At 29.5% G+C, this 15,330-nt stretch overlaps 1 protein-coding gene across 4 annotated transcripts in view; it reads right to left on the reverse strand.

The window, feature by feature from the left end:
* Positions 1 to 15,330, reverse strand: part of LOC136969522 (RNA-binding protein 25) — a 134,260-nt gene that overhangs the window by 61,845 nt on the left and 57,085 nt on the right. For all 4 annotated transcript variants that reach the window (XM_067263704.1, XM_067263703.1, XM_067263705.1 and 1 more), the window contains 3 exons: positions 14,572 to 14,667; positions 1,938 to 1,978; positions 1,119 to 1,223 (listed from right to left, as the gene is read on the reverse strand). In XM_067263704.1, the coding sequence (XP_067119805.1) occupies positions 1,119 to 1,223; positions 1,938 to 1,978; positions 14,572 to 14,667 (242 nt within the window). The remainder of the gene's footprint in view (positions 1 to 1,118; positions 1,224 to 1,937; positions 1,979 to 14,571; positions 14,668 to 15,330) is intronic.

A 15,330-nucleotide genomic window follows, 5' to 3' on the forward strand; every position in this document is an offset into this window, starting at 1 on the left:
CATTTAAAAATTATTCACTTTTACAGATATCATTTTCTATTTAAATTTCGATACACATTTGAATATAGTCATTAGTTACATTTTAAATTAATTTTATTTTTAATTTTAGTAACATGTACACACAGGAATTAATTCATGTCTGTGATATATTATTTACTTGAAAAATAACAAAGTTCAATTCTACACTTGGTGACAAGCTATTTATGTCACAATAATGACTCATAGCTTGAAATTAAGCCAATAGTTAGTATTCATTATTGTGAAGTAACATTCACTTCTTATAGGATAATATTACTAGATGGCTATCATGCAGAAAATTTGAATTCAAACAGCATGTAAAAAATGGCTCATAAACTTAGTCTTTGTCATGTATGCGACACAATAATTACATTTTTAGTTCTAAACTAAAGAAAAGACATCAAAAAAATAATTCTGTCATTGCTTTAAAATGTGCAAAAATGTAAATTTAAATAATTACATCTTTTTTTATTTAAAATGTTGAACTATTACTGAAATTAATTTTAATATGGTTAAATTCAAATATGTTTGAAAATGCAACTTAAAATCTGCACAAATGTAAATATTAGATTTTTTTAAATAGTCTATTACATTAAAAAAATTTTTGAAATAACAATAGATTTTGTTTTTTTTTGTTATATAGTGAAAGCTTCATATTTGGATGATTATGTTCTATCATTTAATTCTCTCCTTAATTATTGTTTTATTATTTTTGTCAACCCTTCCACAAAAAAGTAAATTTTAGCTTGAAAAATATGAAAAATAGTTGAAAAACCAAACTCTGAATATGCAAAATGCATGAATATGGAGCTTCCACTGTATCAGAAATGATAAATTATGGAAGTTAACAATGCATTTTATCATTTTTTCTACATTAGTTTTAACATTACTAATTATAACTTAAATTATAAAAGTTATATGTTCGAGGTTTTGTAGTTCCCTCCATAAATCAAATTGGTGAATATAGCTAAACTTGGTAATTCTAATATAATACATGTAAGATTAAGCTAAAAATTTACAGTGTACAAGCAAAAAATATTCTGGTATTTATATTTCCCATTTCTAATTTTAGACTTAAAATTTCAACAGACAGGTCTTACTCTTTTATAAGGTACTGCTGGCATTGGATGCTTTTTTATAGGTGATTTTTGATGAACAGCCATAGACATGGAAGGTGGAACAGTCATTGCTACAGGTGCCATCATCTTTAAAAAAAATTAAATTTTACATTTATTAATTTAATAACTCGTTCAAATCTTCATAAATTTATTTAAATATATCAAAATTTTAACTAGGATTAAAATACTGTATATATAAAAGTGAATATAGTTATATACCATTATCATGACAGTAAATGTTAATATATGACTAAAGCTTTAGAATCCAAATAAAGTACAAATTTTACTAGTATTACATGTTAATTAAATCTTTCATAACTAGTAACTCATTAATAAATAATCTCTCAACTAACAAAATCAGAACAACATATTTAATAATGCATAAATTATAAAGATAACTGTTTAAAAATTAAACAGAAATTAATATATTACATCTTAAATTAACTTAAACACTAATTTTGTAATTAAACAAGCATTAGATAACAGCAGATGAAAAAACTGTTAGTAAGCAAGGAGTTATTGAATTTAGATTTTCACACAGTTAAAAAGTTAGCAGTACAATATAATATAGAATTTAATAAATTTATTAAAATCAAAATTTAGTGCAAAAACTTTATAACATTCTTCAAGAAATTATGAAAGTTTTTTCCTAGTTACTATTGAGTAATGAGAAAAATATGCAAGCAAATAGATATAAAATAGTATATTTTGTATGGAAAAATGTTTGTTTGGATTTTATTGTATATTTTATTTTAACTTTAACAAAAAATTAAAATAGAATAATAATAAAAATATGCTTACTGGTGCAGGCATCATCCCTACTGTCATTGGAATCATTCCACCTGTAAAAACAATAATTAAAATGGTTAACACCAATTTAATTTTTACACAAAAGATACTAAGCATATTTTAAAATCCATTTAGTAGAGAAATGATATTTTTTTGTAAAGATCTTATTTTTTAGTTTAATATTTCAACTGTTTCTTCTTGAATAAATAAATATATTTTTTATCAGGTTATAAATAGTCAATTTTATATAAGTTTTATTAAGCCTATGTCAAAAACTTGATTGCATTATAAATATTGATAAAAATATTGTTTATGAATTGCAACTAAGATAATTTAATAAATTAATTATTTTCAAATTATTTTAGATCACTTCATTTACAAAGAAATATAAGTTAAATATGAATGCATTAATTTCAATATACAGATTCTCTTATTGTTCATTAAATAGGCAATTTAGTGAACTTAAGAAATTTCAGTAAAATTCAACAACAAAAAGACTCAAAAGACAAACTGAAAGTAAATAATTTCACATGGATAAAACAATTAAATAATTATTGCATATTATTAATTATTAATCAGAAACTAGTAAATATAAACATTATTATTTCACAGTAATAAAATATAATTTCTCACTACATATATAGCATGAAATCTTGTAATATTTAATAAATGTATAATTAAAACTGCAAAAAAACTCTGGTTTTAAAATCTGTATAAACTCAGCACAACACTTAATATTTCCTTATTTTTCTGATTAAAATTAATAAATTTTAATCATAAACCTTTTCTATCTCAGTGAAAGTTGTGTGTGTATTTTCCGAAATTAATTTGGGATAATTCTCCATCAAAACATTGTTTAATTTTGTGCAACATTCAAAGACACTTTTATTTACATTTTATTTCTCTTTATATGCTAAATACAGAATATATTAAATTTATATATTAAAATATAATATATTATATATTAAGTCACATTCCATTTCGTTTCTGCTGGCTGCTCATATTAAAAACTAACAAGGCAAAAATACCATTCTGAAAAACACAATGACAAATTAGTAACTATAAACTTTGATTTTAGTAACAGTTGTGATAGACAAATGATAAGATTTAGCAGCAACAAGTTTATAGCAAGGTTGATAACTAACTCAGAATAGTTCTAAAATTTCTTATGAATAAAGAACAAGCCTATTTAAATAATCTATTAAAAAATGCTTTAATTAGTAATAAATAACTGATGAGCTCACTGGTCTTTTTGTTATGATTTCAGACTCAACACACACCTTTCTGATTTTTATTCATTAATGCATGATAACCTGAGGAGACATGGATTAATGAATAAAAGTCGGGAAGGAATGTGTGATGAGTCTGAAATTATAAAGGCCAGCGGGCTCATAGTTATTTATTACTAATTAGTAGATAACAGACTAGAAGCTTATATTGAATGTAAAATGTTTCATTTGTTATCACACAATATACAAAACTTTGTTTCTTGTAAATGAAGACATGTCAAATCTTGCATGCGTACACAATACATGTTATTTTTTGAAAAATGTTTACTATTAAAATACAGTGAAACCATGCTTAACAAGCATAATTCGTTCCAGAGTATTATTCGTAATGCAAAACACGTTAAGCGAAACAATTTTTCCCATAGAAATTAATGTAAAATATGATAATGCGTTCCACGCCGAAAAAAATTCTCAAATGTTTTATGTATAATGTTTATTCAAAAACAATTGTACAATATACACTGTTAAGAAGCACGAATCATCATCATCTTTTCTTCTAGCACGAAATAAACCATCCTGGAATGAGAATTTGATTTGCAGAAAAAAAAAAAAAAAAAAAAAAAAAAAAAAAAAAACAAAACAAAACACATAATACAGTATGTTTGATAAACACTCCAAAACGATATGCCAAATTCTTGGGTTATGTAAAGGCTATAATTAAATATTAGAAATTAATTAATTTGACTAGAGGTAGGCAGTTATGTTTCAATCTCGTATTAAATTTAATAATTATAAATAGTTAATTTTTAATTCAGACATTTCTAAAATTTAATTTGGAATCGGTTATTAAATTTAATACGAGATGGCGGCATAACTACCTACCTCTAGTCAAATTAATTAATTTCTAATTTTAATTATAGCCTTTATGTAGCCCAAGAATTTGGCATATCATTTGGCATGTTTAGTATATGACGGGCAATGGTTGTTGATGTTTATACATAATGTGTGTGAACACAAGTTTGGAAAAAATCTTTGACCACTAGCAACACTAAGATGCTAGCAGAACGAGTGATAAACACGGACTGATGGAGCATGCGCACAATTCGGGACTTTTCCTCCTCTCGTCACTCATTATGAGAAACGTCACTCGTTAAGTGAGGCAAATTTTCACAATTTATTTTGCTCGTTGTGCGAAATACTCATGCAAGGTGCTCGTTAAGTGAGGTTCCACTGTATAGGTCTATTTCTGTAGATGTATACTATGAAACTTCAATATATTGTCATCATTTGTTTGCCTCTGAAATTGGCATAAAATCGAGTGTGGAGCTAAACTTAAGTTTTTTAAGAAACAACAATTATATATAATAATACTGTACATAAGGTGCATCCCATAAATTACATCAACTCTGAAAATTTCAATTTAAAAAAAATACATGTTTATTAAATAAAACTTTTATGCAAATACCTTTACTTAAACATAATTTATTGTGTGTGTCACTATTATTTTTGTAAATGTAAGAGAAAATTGAACAGAAAAATGAAAACTTAAAATACTTTCTCCCAAAAATATAGTTTCAGACACATTTATACTGTATTTACAAATTACAAGTGTGAACCTGCTTTTAATTGCATACAATTTATTTCTAAGGCAAAAATCTCAGGTAGCTTTGCTTGAAGTGCAAACAAAATGGGAAAAGTATGTGCCTTAACAGATTTTGAAAAGAGGCAAATATGAATTCTTCATGTCCAAGGAGTGTCATCTAGAAAAATTGGAAATCAGCTGAATCAATCACATAGTAGTATTAAGTTATCTGAAGTCTGGAAAAATATAGATTAAAAAAATCCTCAGAAAGTCCATCTAAAATTAATACACGATTGGGCTTTTTTAAAATTCTCTGCCCTGTGACACTGTACTTATTTGTGTTCCTCAATTAAGTGGATTTTTTTGCAAAACTTTTTGTGCCAGAAACTTTTGTAATACACAGTTGGAAACAGCTAATCATCCCAAAGATACCAGTGTAAAAATTACTTAATTACATTAATTAGGGAGGAGTTAATTAACTTTAAAGTTTTGAATTTTTGATTGGGCCTAGTGGGAGGGAGATTAATTTTTGGAGGCGACACCAGGATGTTCATCAGAGGGCGGGTAGTTTTAGAGGTATCTAATATTAGGTGGCGGTAGAATAAAAATTTAACATGTTATGAGTGTTTAAACAATTTAGTATTACAAGCCTTTGAAAAATTTCAAAAATTTTGACAGTTACAATGGATTTTAACGGCTGTTTAATGGATTCTAACGGACTTTATAACAATTCCAACTGTCCGTTTATTCATTAAAATGCATTACTTGCTTAATTAGTAGGTACCTTGTAGTTAATTGGGAATAAATTAAATAGCCTTCATTTAATTAGTGTAATATAGTTCAGCTAACTATATATAAAATAATTTTGCATACTTACACATGAATTGTTGGGACATTGCTGTACCTGTTAGTACATTTGTCCACTCAAATAATTGCTTTGACATCAATTGCACATGGCTTACTACCTAATCTTGAATAATGGAGTCAAATGGTGTACAATCTCAAGCTGAACTTAACAACACATAAGACCCACAAAGTGGTCCAGCTGTTGTTCTTAAGCCATAGAGAACACAATACTGAAAGAGGCAAGTTCCCACCTATGGAAAATACTTGACTTGGTACCTGAAACTTACCAATCAAATTTAAAAATAGAGGAGCGTAAGGAGATCCAGGAAAGTGTTTCACAGCTACATAGCTGTGTCAACCAAATATACAGAATCCTTAGGGAACTCAGAACAAAACCCAGTCCCCCACTAATATTCAGTAATGGACAGAGAATCCAACCAACCTATGCCACTATTACAAAAGTAACAGACCAATTCAACCAAGTTCAACTACTAGGGTGGTTGATAAGTCATTATACAGAAAACTGCAGAGAGGTACTGTTGGCAGCCATGCTGTTCTGGTTTACATGAAAGAAAACATGGACCCAAAGCAAAATGGATATCAAAAAAGTTAAAGACAAAATTCTAAATACAATCAAGCCTTAAAAACTCTGAATCAGAGTCAGGGCAATAAAGGATGTGAGTGAGAAATGACAGATTTTGGATCTGGGTTGGCAGTCAGAAAGAGGGGGAGGTCCTTATGAATGCCATCAAAAATATTGCACACGTTAAAGACAAAATCAGATGCTCAACATCTTTGGCACATTTAACAGAATAACTCTGGGGAGCCTGCCCAACAGTTGAAAATGAAGATATTCTCCCCTATATATATGAACACTGGGCTTCCTCCAATTGATATACTGGTCGAAATGAAGATCTGGAAATTCTATCTACTCAACATTAATAGGGATGAATAAATCTCCTCCAACCTTAAAATAATATATCCTCATACCATCCTCCCTCCTAACATTAAGGACCTGGCTAACACTATAGCCAACAACAGCTTGGACAGGAACTTCAAGCACTATCTGCAACACTCTGCCCCTAATTTCATGCTAAGGTTGTCTTCCACCTTGATCATATTCCTGCCTCCCTCAATATTTTTATGAATGGCTCTAGGTCCGATAAATGAGTTGGGTGTTCTTTTGTTTTTGGGGACAGCAAAGAAAAAGTCTTTAAACAAGCCTACTACAAATTAGATGATAATTGCTCCAACAATCAAGCAGAGTCGCTTGCTATTCTGAAAGCTTGGGAATATACTCAATCTCTCCAGAATAACATTAAATGCAGGAGTATCAACATCTTCACAGATAGCCAGTGACCCTACACCAGATTAAAAACAAGAACACTCCTCTCCCAATTATTAATGGCATCCTTGGGCTTCTCCAAAAGCTGCAATGTTCAAAGGATATTAACTTCTATTGGGTGAAGGGCCACTCCGGTTGATCTGGGAATGAACGAGCAGACCGACTTGCTAAGGTAACCCCTTTGAGGCTTACCGACGTCTCCTTCTCCTCTATCCCTGTGTCATGGGTTTCCGGTGCCCTGAAGCTTTATGTTAATAGCAAATGGCAAAGTGAGTGGGACACTTCTGACACAAGTAGGTGGATGCACAAGCTCATTCCTAAGGTGGACAGGCCGAATCCAACTCACTTCAGCCCTAACTTCTACATGACACAATTCATGACTGGGCATGGAAACTTCAACTACCACCTTGCTAGATTTTTAAAGAAGGCTGACAGAAAATGTAGTAGCTGCCCACTGGAGGATGAGATCCCTGAGCATCTCCTCTACCATCCTAAAAAACAGCGACACAGCCTTGTAGCCCGAGCCTCCTCATCAGTAATAATCTCTACTACAAAGCCTTTGCAAACTTTGTGGCAGGCTCATCTCCAGCAGGACTACTCACCATTAACTGGACTCTACCAATACAGACTATCTTGACTGTCATTTTGTCGTTGGTAGGAAACCCTACAGGACTTTCTTCCTTTTCCTGTTTAGTTGTGTAAAACAATACTGTGTGGTTCGTTACCTTCTGTACATATTTTGACACGCAATCTCACGTACTCCTTTCACCAATTTTTGTGCTTTACCCGTGCACGAGACCCTTTGTATATACAGTAGAAAGTTGTTTATCCAAACACCGGTTATCCGAATCATCAGTTATCCGAACGCTTTTCAGTCGGACTGTGTCGTGCTGAATCGAACGTTTTTGATACTAGATTTATTTTCTAAAGTATAATTTTCATGTTTTTATATTCTTCAATATATTTATTTTGTTTGTACAAAATAAATAAATAATTTTCAACAATACAATAGCCTCGATTATTATTATAAAAATTTTCGTTAGGCTTAAAATCGACTAAAATTCAACATGAAGCAACACGCAACAAAGAAAAATTCAACAGGAAGTGACATGCAACGGAGCAAAATTTCAACATCGGACAGGTTAATATATTTTTTCGTACATAATCAGTTATCTGAACAAATCACTTATCCAAACAACCCCAGTCCCCAATTGATTCAGATAAATGACTCTCTACTGTATTACCTTTATGTTTAGCAACTGACTCCCAGCAATGGTACATATATTACATATGTACAGTACCATTGCTAGACATCAATCCTTCCTCTTTCTCTTCCCCATCTTCTCCTCCTTCCCTTTCTTCTATCTCCCCCCTTACCTCCTTCCTTCCTTCTCAGGCTATGCCTTTCAGTGCAACTTGGATCTATCAACTATCTATATATATGAACAAAACAAAGAACTGCAAGTAATTGACAAACAAGAATTTCTGTCTGTCTGTTAAGTCATCACTGTTTTGAATAGAGACCAGATGAAAGAAAATTATAGGCACATGGTCATTGCAGTCACCCTAAACATCAGAAGAGCAATTGTAGGTCTGAAACACACACACCGTTGTCATGGGCCAATGTAAAGGCCAATGACTACATTCCCCTAATAAGATGTTATAACTGTTGCGGATATGGCACATTACACCAAAAACTGTATAGAAAATCTCACATGCAGTCACTGCATAAAGCAGCATAAATACGCAGACTGCAATCAACTAGATAGACCACCATACTGCATAAATTGCGAAACAGAGAATAAATCCGAAGAAGAAGGCTATAAACTCAGAACAGATCACAATGCATTTCACAGAGGCTGCCCAATTACAGTCAGAACAAAGGCATCAATGATTCAAAAAACCAACTATGGCCAATAGAGAAAATCAAGGTAACACAGCAACCATACAACATAAAGCTAAACATACTCCAAATCAATCTTCAAAGGGCCAAGGCTCTTGGCTTAAAACAGCAGAAGATTGGAAGATAGATGTTATAATGGTACAAGAACCATACCTTTATAAAGATTACTTTCTACATTTTGGCATTTTGGCATCTTCCCCCCATGTGGATATACTGCTAAACCAAAAACTGGTATCTTCATCTACAACCCAAATGTGGGCACTCAGTTCCTTCCCAATCACAGTTCTGAATATGCCATTACCATAGCCATATATAGTAACAGTACAAATCCAGCTTTTCTTACGTCAATATATTGTACCGACCCCTATTATGCTGCCTTCAAAAAACAGTGTAAAATGAGCATTCCCTTGCCAATCCACAAATCAGATGGTACCCCAACCACCTCCTTCAGTGACACAATAAAAACCATCTTTGACCACCACTTGCCCACTGATAATCAAACTGATGACAATAGTGTACATAAAGAAAAATAAGACCTCTTTAGATTTGCCCCAAACACATGTGATAATCTACAGTGAAGTTTTTTAAGTTAAAGTATTTGCATAAAAGTTATGTAAATAAACATTATTTTTTTTAAATTGGAATTTTCAAAGTTGATCTAATTTTATGGGACACACCTTACACACATTTTGAATTTTAAGGTTGAAATTTTTGTGATTTAATTAATGTTAACAATGTCATTTAGAATGCAAAATCATACATTTGATAACTCACATATGGACCATTTATTATGAAAGTGGTGCAAGTTTTTTTTTATGTCAAGATATTTAAGGGTTCACATTTTAATTAATTCAAATATACCAAATTTATGCAAAAATTCATGATTACATCTATTGATTTTAGTTATTACATGCTGGCAACTCTAATGTGAAGAAAGACTGAGGTAAATAAAGTAAATGTCAATTTATTACATGTTTTATTTTTAAAAATGATAATGACTACATACATAAGTACTTATACTAAGAAATATGCTATAATTATTTTAATTAAAAAACCATTTTGTAATACAGTAGAGCGTTGTTTATCTGAATCAATTGGGGACTAGAGCTGTTCAGATAACTTATTTTTTGGATAACTGATTATGTACGAAAAAATACATTAACCTATCCCATGTTGAAATTTTTCTCCGCTGCATATCGTTTTGCGTTGAATTTTCATTGATTTTAAGCCTAACGAAAATTTTTATAATAATCGTGGCTACTGTATTGTTAAAAATTATTTCTTTATTTTGTACAAACAAAATAAATATATTGAAAAATATAAAAACAAAAAAAAATTATACTTTAAAAATTAATCTAGTATCAACAACGTTTGATTCAGCACAACACAGTCCAACTGGAAAGCTTTCGGTTGATCAGCTTTCGGATAAACGACGCTCTACTGTATTTAAAAATGTAGTGGAATCTTTAATGTTTACAATTTTTCCCCAAGCTACTGTTAAGAGAGCCACATAAAAATATTAAGCTCAAAAAGAGCCAAAGGTCAAAAGATTGAGAAACATTCTTATAGGGTATCAAAAGATATTTAGGATATTATGTATAAAAGATTATCCATTTTCAGTAAAAAAATAAAAAAATTAGAAATTAATGATTTTGTAAAATAGTTAATCATTGGCTAGGTTTAGCATCTGTTTGAAATTAATGCATAAAAATTTTATTGTTAAAAATAGTAGCTGACACAAGTTTTTTGGCATCATCTCAAATTCAAATCAGATTTTGAGCTATAAAGATGGAAACTATGTGAAATAATTACAAAAACATTGTGACGCAAATGTTTTACAGTAAGTCTGAAATAAAGAAACTAACACTTCTATAAAAGCTGCATTTGTCTCAGATGACGAGTATGAAGAACTAATAAGTTAATATGCTAAAACTTCAGAAAAAAGGAACCTCATCATTATTGGTTATTAAATAAGTACAGCATAGTAAAAAACAGACTGATTAAGATGATGGAAGAAAAAAAACAGTGTTGTCAAATTTTACATTCAGATTATGAATTATTTGTTATATTTTTTGAGTCATGCTTTTATTGGTCATGGTGAGATAAAATAAGATGCTAAAAGAGATAGCAACTAAGTATGCTAATATTACTTGGCATAACACAGAACTTTTTCTTAGAGCTCTGTAAACACTGTCAAGAGAAACAGAAAAATTGCAAGAAAGATGTTGTAGTAAAACTGCCGATTTCATCAGAATTTAATTCTCAATGTCAACTGGACCAGATAGAGTTTCATACTCATCCTAATGGTAAACTTAAATATATTTTTGTTTTTTGAGACCATCTAACAAATGTTGAGAGCTCTTAAACCCAAAAGAGCTGAAGTAGCAGCATATCATTTGCTTGATATGTAGTAGAAACTTAATTATCCAATTGATGAGATCATGGGTCTATCATATAAATAATATTTTGGTTAAATATCCTAACAAATTTATCCTCATTACATAGTTTGTTTTTGATAAAACTTTCTGATAAAGTTGACAATAAAGGTAGTAGATTAGTTTGTTTATAATTTATGTTTTCTTGTTTATTTTCAAATAAAACAAATACTAATTCAAGTGTTTTATTCTTGATAAAAAGTAATAAAAGTAACAAAATAATTGACAATCAATAATACAAAAATATATAAAAATAATTACAAAAAATAAAAAGAAGAAAAAAAAACTAAAAAAGCTTTTGTAGTTTATTGTGGTAGTTCTCAAAGCACTTTGTAGGGCAGATGAACACATTACACTGCTTCATGACTTTCTATTTCCTCTTATCACCGATTCATCCAAAAAATGCCAACCAATGAGGTGACTAGGTGAAGCCAATGACAATGTTCTCATTTGGCCAATCTCTGTAGTTTCTCCATATTTGTTGAATATGGCCTCTTTCAATTTCAAGTCAACTAATGTCAGTCTTCCTCCTAATTTATTATGGATAATACGTATATTCAGCACAGATATACTACAAAAAAAAATATATTTGAAATTTGCAAATAATGTTTTTTTTTATCTGTGCTCTCATACTGCTGGATGACAAAAGTTGGTCCATCAAATCCACTCACTTAGTTTTAAAAGATTACATGTTCTTTTTAAAATACTTTAAAATAATTCACAAAAAATAAATATTTCTAAATGAAATAAGTGGAGGTTTTTTAATCAAATTTTAAATTTGGTACTAAACACAATACGCACACGCAACTGAGTGCCGATTAGCTAGCGTATGTCATATGATCATTCCTCAACTTATTATCACCACTTTGCCCGACTAGGTGATAGCAGTATTCATAATGACCGATCAATTTGATAAATTAATCAATGTTTATCACACTGCTCGCCCTTTTTGGTCATTATTCATAATGACCGGGCATTATGAATAATGCCCGATTAATCACTTTGTCCATAACATATATAACGAAATTGTACATGTAACCAGTTTTGGCCTTGCAGAGTAAAAAGCACCCAATACCAAATCTGGCTCATTTTAGTAGTATGTAAATTTTCCACTGTAATCTATCTTTCCATACACAATAGACTTTTGATACGTTATGTGAGGAAATATACACAGCTTGAAAACTGCTCCTATACAATTGTAGCAATTTATCTATTTTGTATAACTTGTTGGTTTTATTGTTACTACTAGAAAAATGTAAAAATTTTAGTAGCAGTAAAACTATCTCTCTCTATTGTTTGATAGAAAATCAGTGTATTTATGATTGCATCACATGGAAGTAAGACAGTAAAGTAGATTTTGAGATAGCACCCATTAGAAAGAAAACTCCCCCTAATAAAGAGATTTCTGCCAGTGTTGTTTATTTCCAAGCATTCATCCAACTTCATTTACTCAGTCCAGAAGAACTGCTGCTTACATTATTTATAAATTCCTCCACATACTTATTTTATTTCTTCAGAAATAAGCTTTATCAGTTGAAATAGTTGAAATAGATTCAAATATCTCCAAAATATTATTTAGATCCGAGATTAGAAGTTTGATACCATAATTCTCTCTAAAAGAAAATTGTCGTCTTCGACAAGTGCTAGTTGCAGATCAATCTGAGACACTTGTAGTATCAGAAGGAAAATTAGTACTTGCCTCATCAATATCTGTATCACTTTCAGAATCTGAAGAGAATTCCAACAAATCAGAAGATAATTCCTCTAGTATTTCCAATTCATCTTCCAATTGTCTCTTGTCATATCCACTTACAATTGTTGAATATAACAAAAATTTGCACAAAATGAAAAATTGAAACAATGCAAAAGAAAACCACCTCTTGATTTGAAAAATAAACAAGAAGTGAAGGAATTCAACGCACAAAGCATTTACAACAAACTATAATGAAATAGGAATAAATACATTAGTATAGCCTGTCAAATACATCTGGAACTTTTTCTGTAAGTCGACCTATTTCACAAACAAGAAAACTTTCAAAACTCTAACAAATTATCTTTCTTTCAGAAGTTAAATATTTTATATTGATCTAAATGATATTTCACCATAATTTTGAACCTTACATACAGAAGAAAATGCACTCTTCACTTTGAAAACAAATAAGGCATGGGAAAATACAATTTATAAATAATAGCTTATAAAATCAATTATTATAGTCAACTGTTGTAATAATTATCAAAATAATATGTCATAAGTAATAAGTAGTGTCTATGTCTACTATACATTACATAAACAGTAACTTGAACTAGAATTCTGGGAATCAGACACCCCACCATGTGATGTATATAAAGAATAGAGGAGAGACATGTTGTAAACAAAATAATCTGTAGTTCAAACAATTACTGGTCTCAGCTGAAACTGTGCATAGGAAAAACCTGATGTAATCAAAGTGAAAGAAGCACGAGAAGAGCAAACCATGATATAGAAAATATGATCACAATATGGATGCAGGATATCAATAGTCTTTATTGAATATAAGGCTTTGTTCAGCTGCAAAATAAAGGTTGGTTTGAAAACTTCATCTTTGCCACAAGAAATGTTGAATATCACACAAAATAAGAATTGTAAAACATTTTAGATTCTATTAATGTTGAACAGAACAATGATTATGAAGAGAAAGTGAATAACACAGCTTGAAAATGAACAAATACAACAGTTTGAAGGCATAATTCATATGTCGTCTTGGTCTTTCTTTGTTTCCACAATGTTTATATTGGAAGTTATCAATGACTAAAGAAAGAATGAGTAAAGAACAATGCAGCAGATATGGTGGCTTATTGAGTTTGCTGGTATATCTGATGCCAGGTTAAAAGAATTTCACTGTATTAGCGAAAGCATAAAAATGAAGTCATTCTGCTATTTATTATAAATGATTTTTGATTTTATGCAATTGTGAGTATTAATTACTAATTATTACTTATACTTACTTTATTATTTAATTATTACAGGTAAAAAAAAATTAAGAAAACTTTGAATGCTTATGCTATTTACAAAATATTAAAATAATCATAAAAATCTATATAACCTATTCAAATTGCTGATTAAATAATTATTTTTCTGTGCAATAAAAAAAACATTTTTACATTTCTGAGAATAATAAAAATTAAGATTTCAAATTTTATAGAGAGTTAAAGTAACATTCATTCATTAAAAATGATTCAAATTTGAAGATCTTATAACTTTATATAGTTTTAAAAAAAATGTAAAATATGTTTAATATTTTACATTTTTCTTCCCATATATCTTACCCATTGGTGGGACAGCATATGGTGGAGGCATCATTGGCGGAACAGGAGGCATGCCAGGCATTGGCATTGGAGGTCCAGGTGGTGGAAATGACATTTCTGAAAAAATATATATATATATTATAGTTTTACACAGAAAAAATATTGTAAAATAATAAGTTAGAAAAAAACAAAATCACAAAAAAATTTTTAACATTGACTTTTTCAATTAAATTTTTACTTACTGGATAGCATGTATCTAATCCAAATTATGAAATGAATTAAACACTGATTTAAGATATAATTTTTATATACGAATTACAATATTAATTATTATTATACAGAAATTGATTTCCAGGAAAAAGTCAATATTTAAAATTAATCTGATCAACTTGTGAATAATGAAACAAAGGATTTCTTATTTTAAATTTTGTTAATCATTTAAATATTTTTGTCATTTCACTACCTCCACCTTTATTAAAAATATAACAAAATAATATATAATGGGCAAGTAAAGTAACTCTTAACATTATATCTAGATATATTTTATAAAACTAAAAGACAAATAAATAAAGTAAACTATGTAATGCAATGTTTAATTATTTTATCAATTCAATTTTAAATAAAATAAATGAATATTAGATGAAAACAATACTCATCATTAAGATTCCAAATTTTATTTGTATTTATTAATAAATTAAAAATATATCAAAATGTACTAATATACAAATAGATAATTAAATGCAATTCAATAAAATGAATTAGAATAAAGTGAATCAAGCA

This window comes from Centruroides vittatus, unplaced genomic scaffold (assembly GCF_030686945.1).
Source record: "Centruroides vittatus isolate TY-2023 unplaced genomic scaffold, ASM3068694v2 contig_18, whole genome shotgun sequence".
Lineage (NCBI taxonomy): Eukaryota > Metazoa > Arthropoda > Arachnida > Scorpiones > Buthidae > Centruroides > Centruroides vittatus.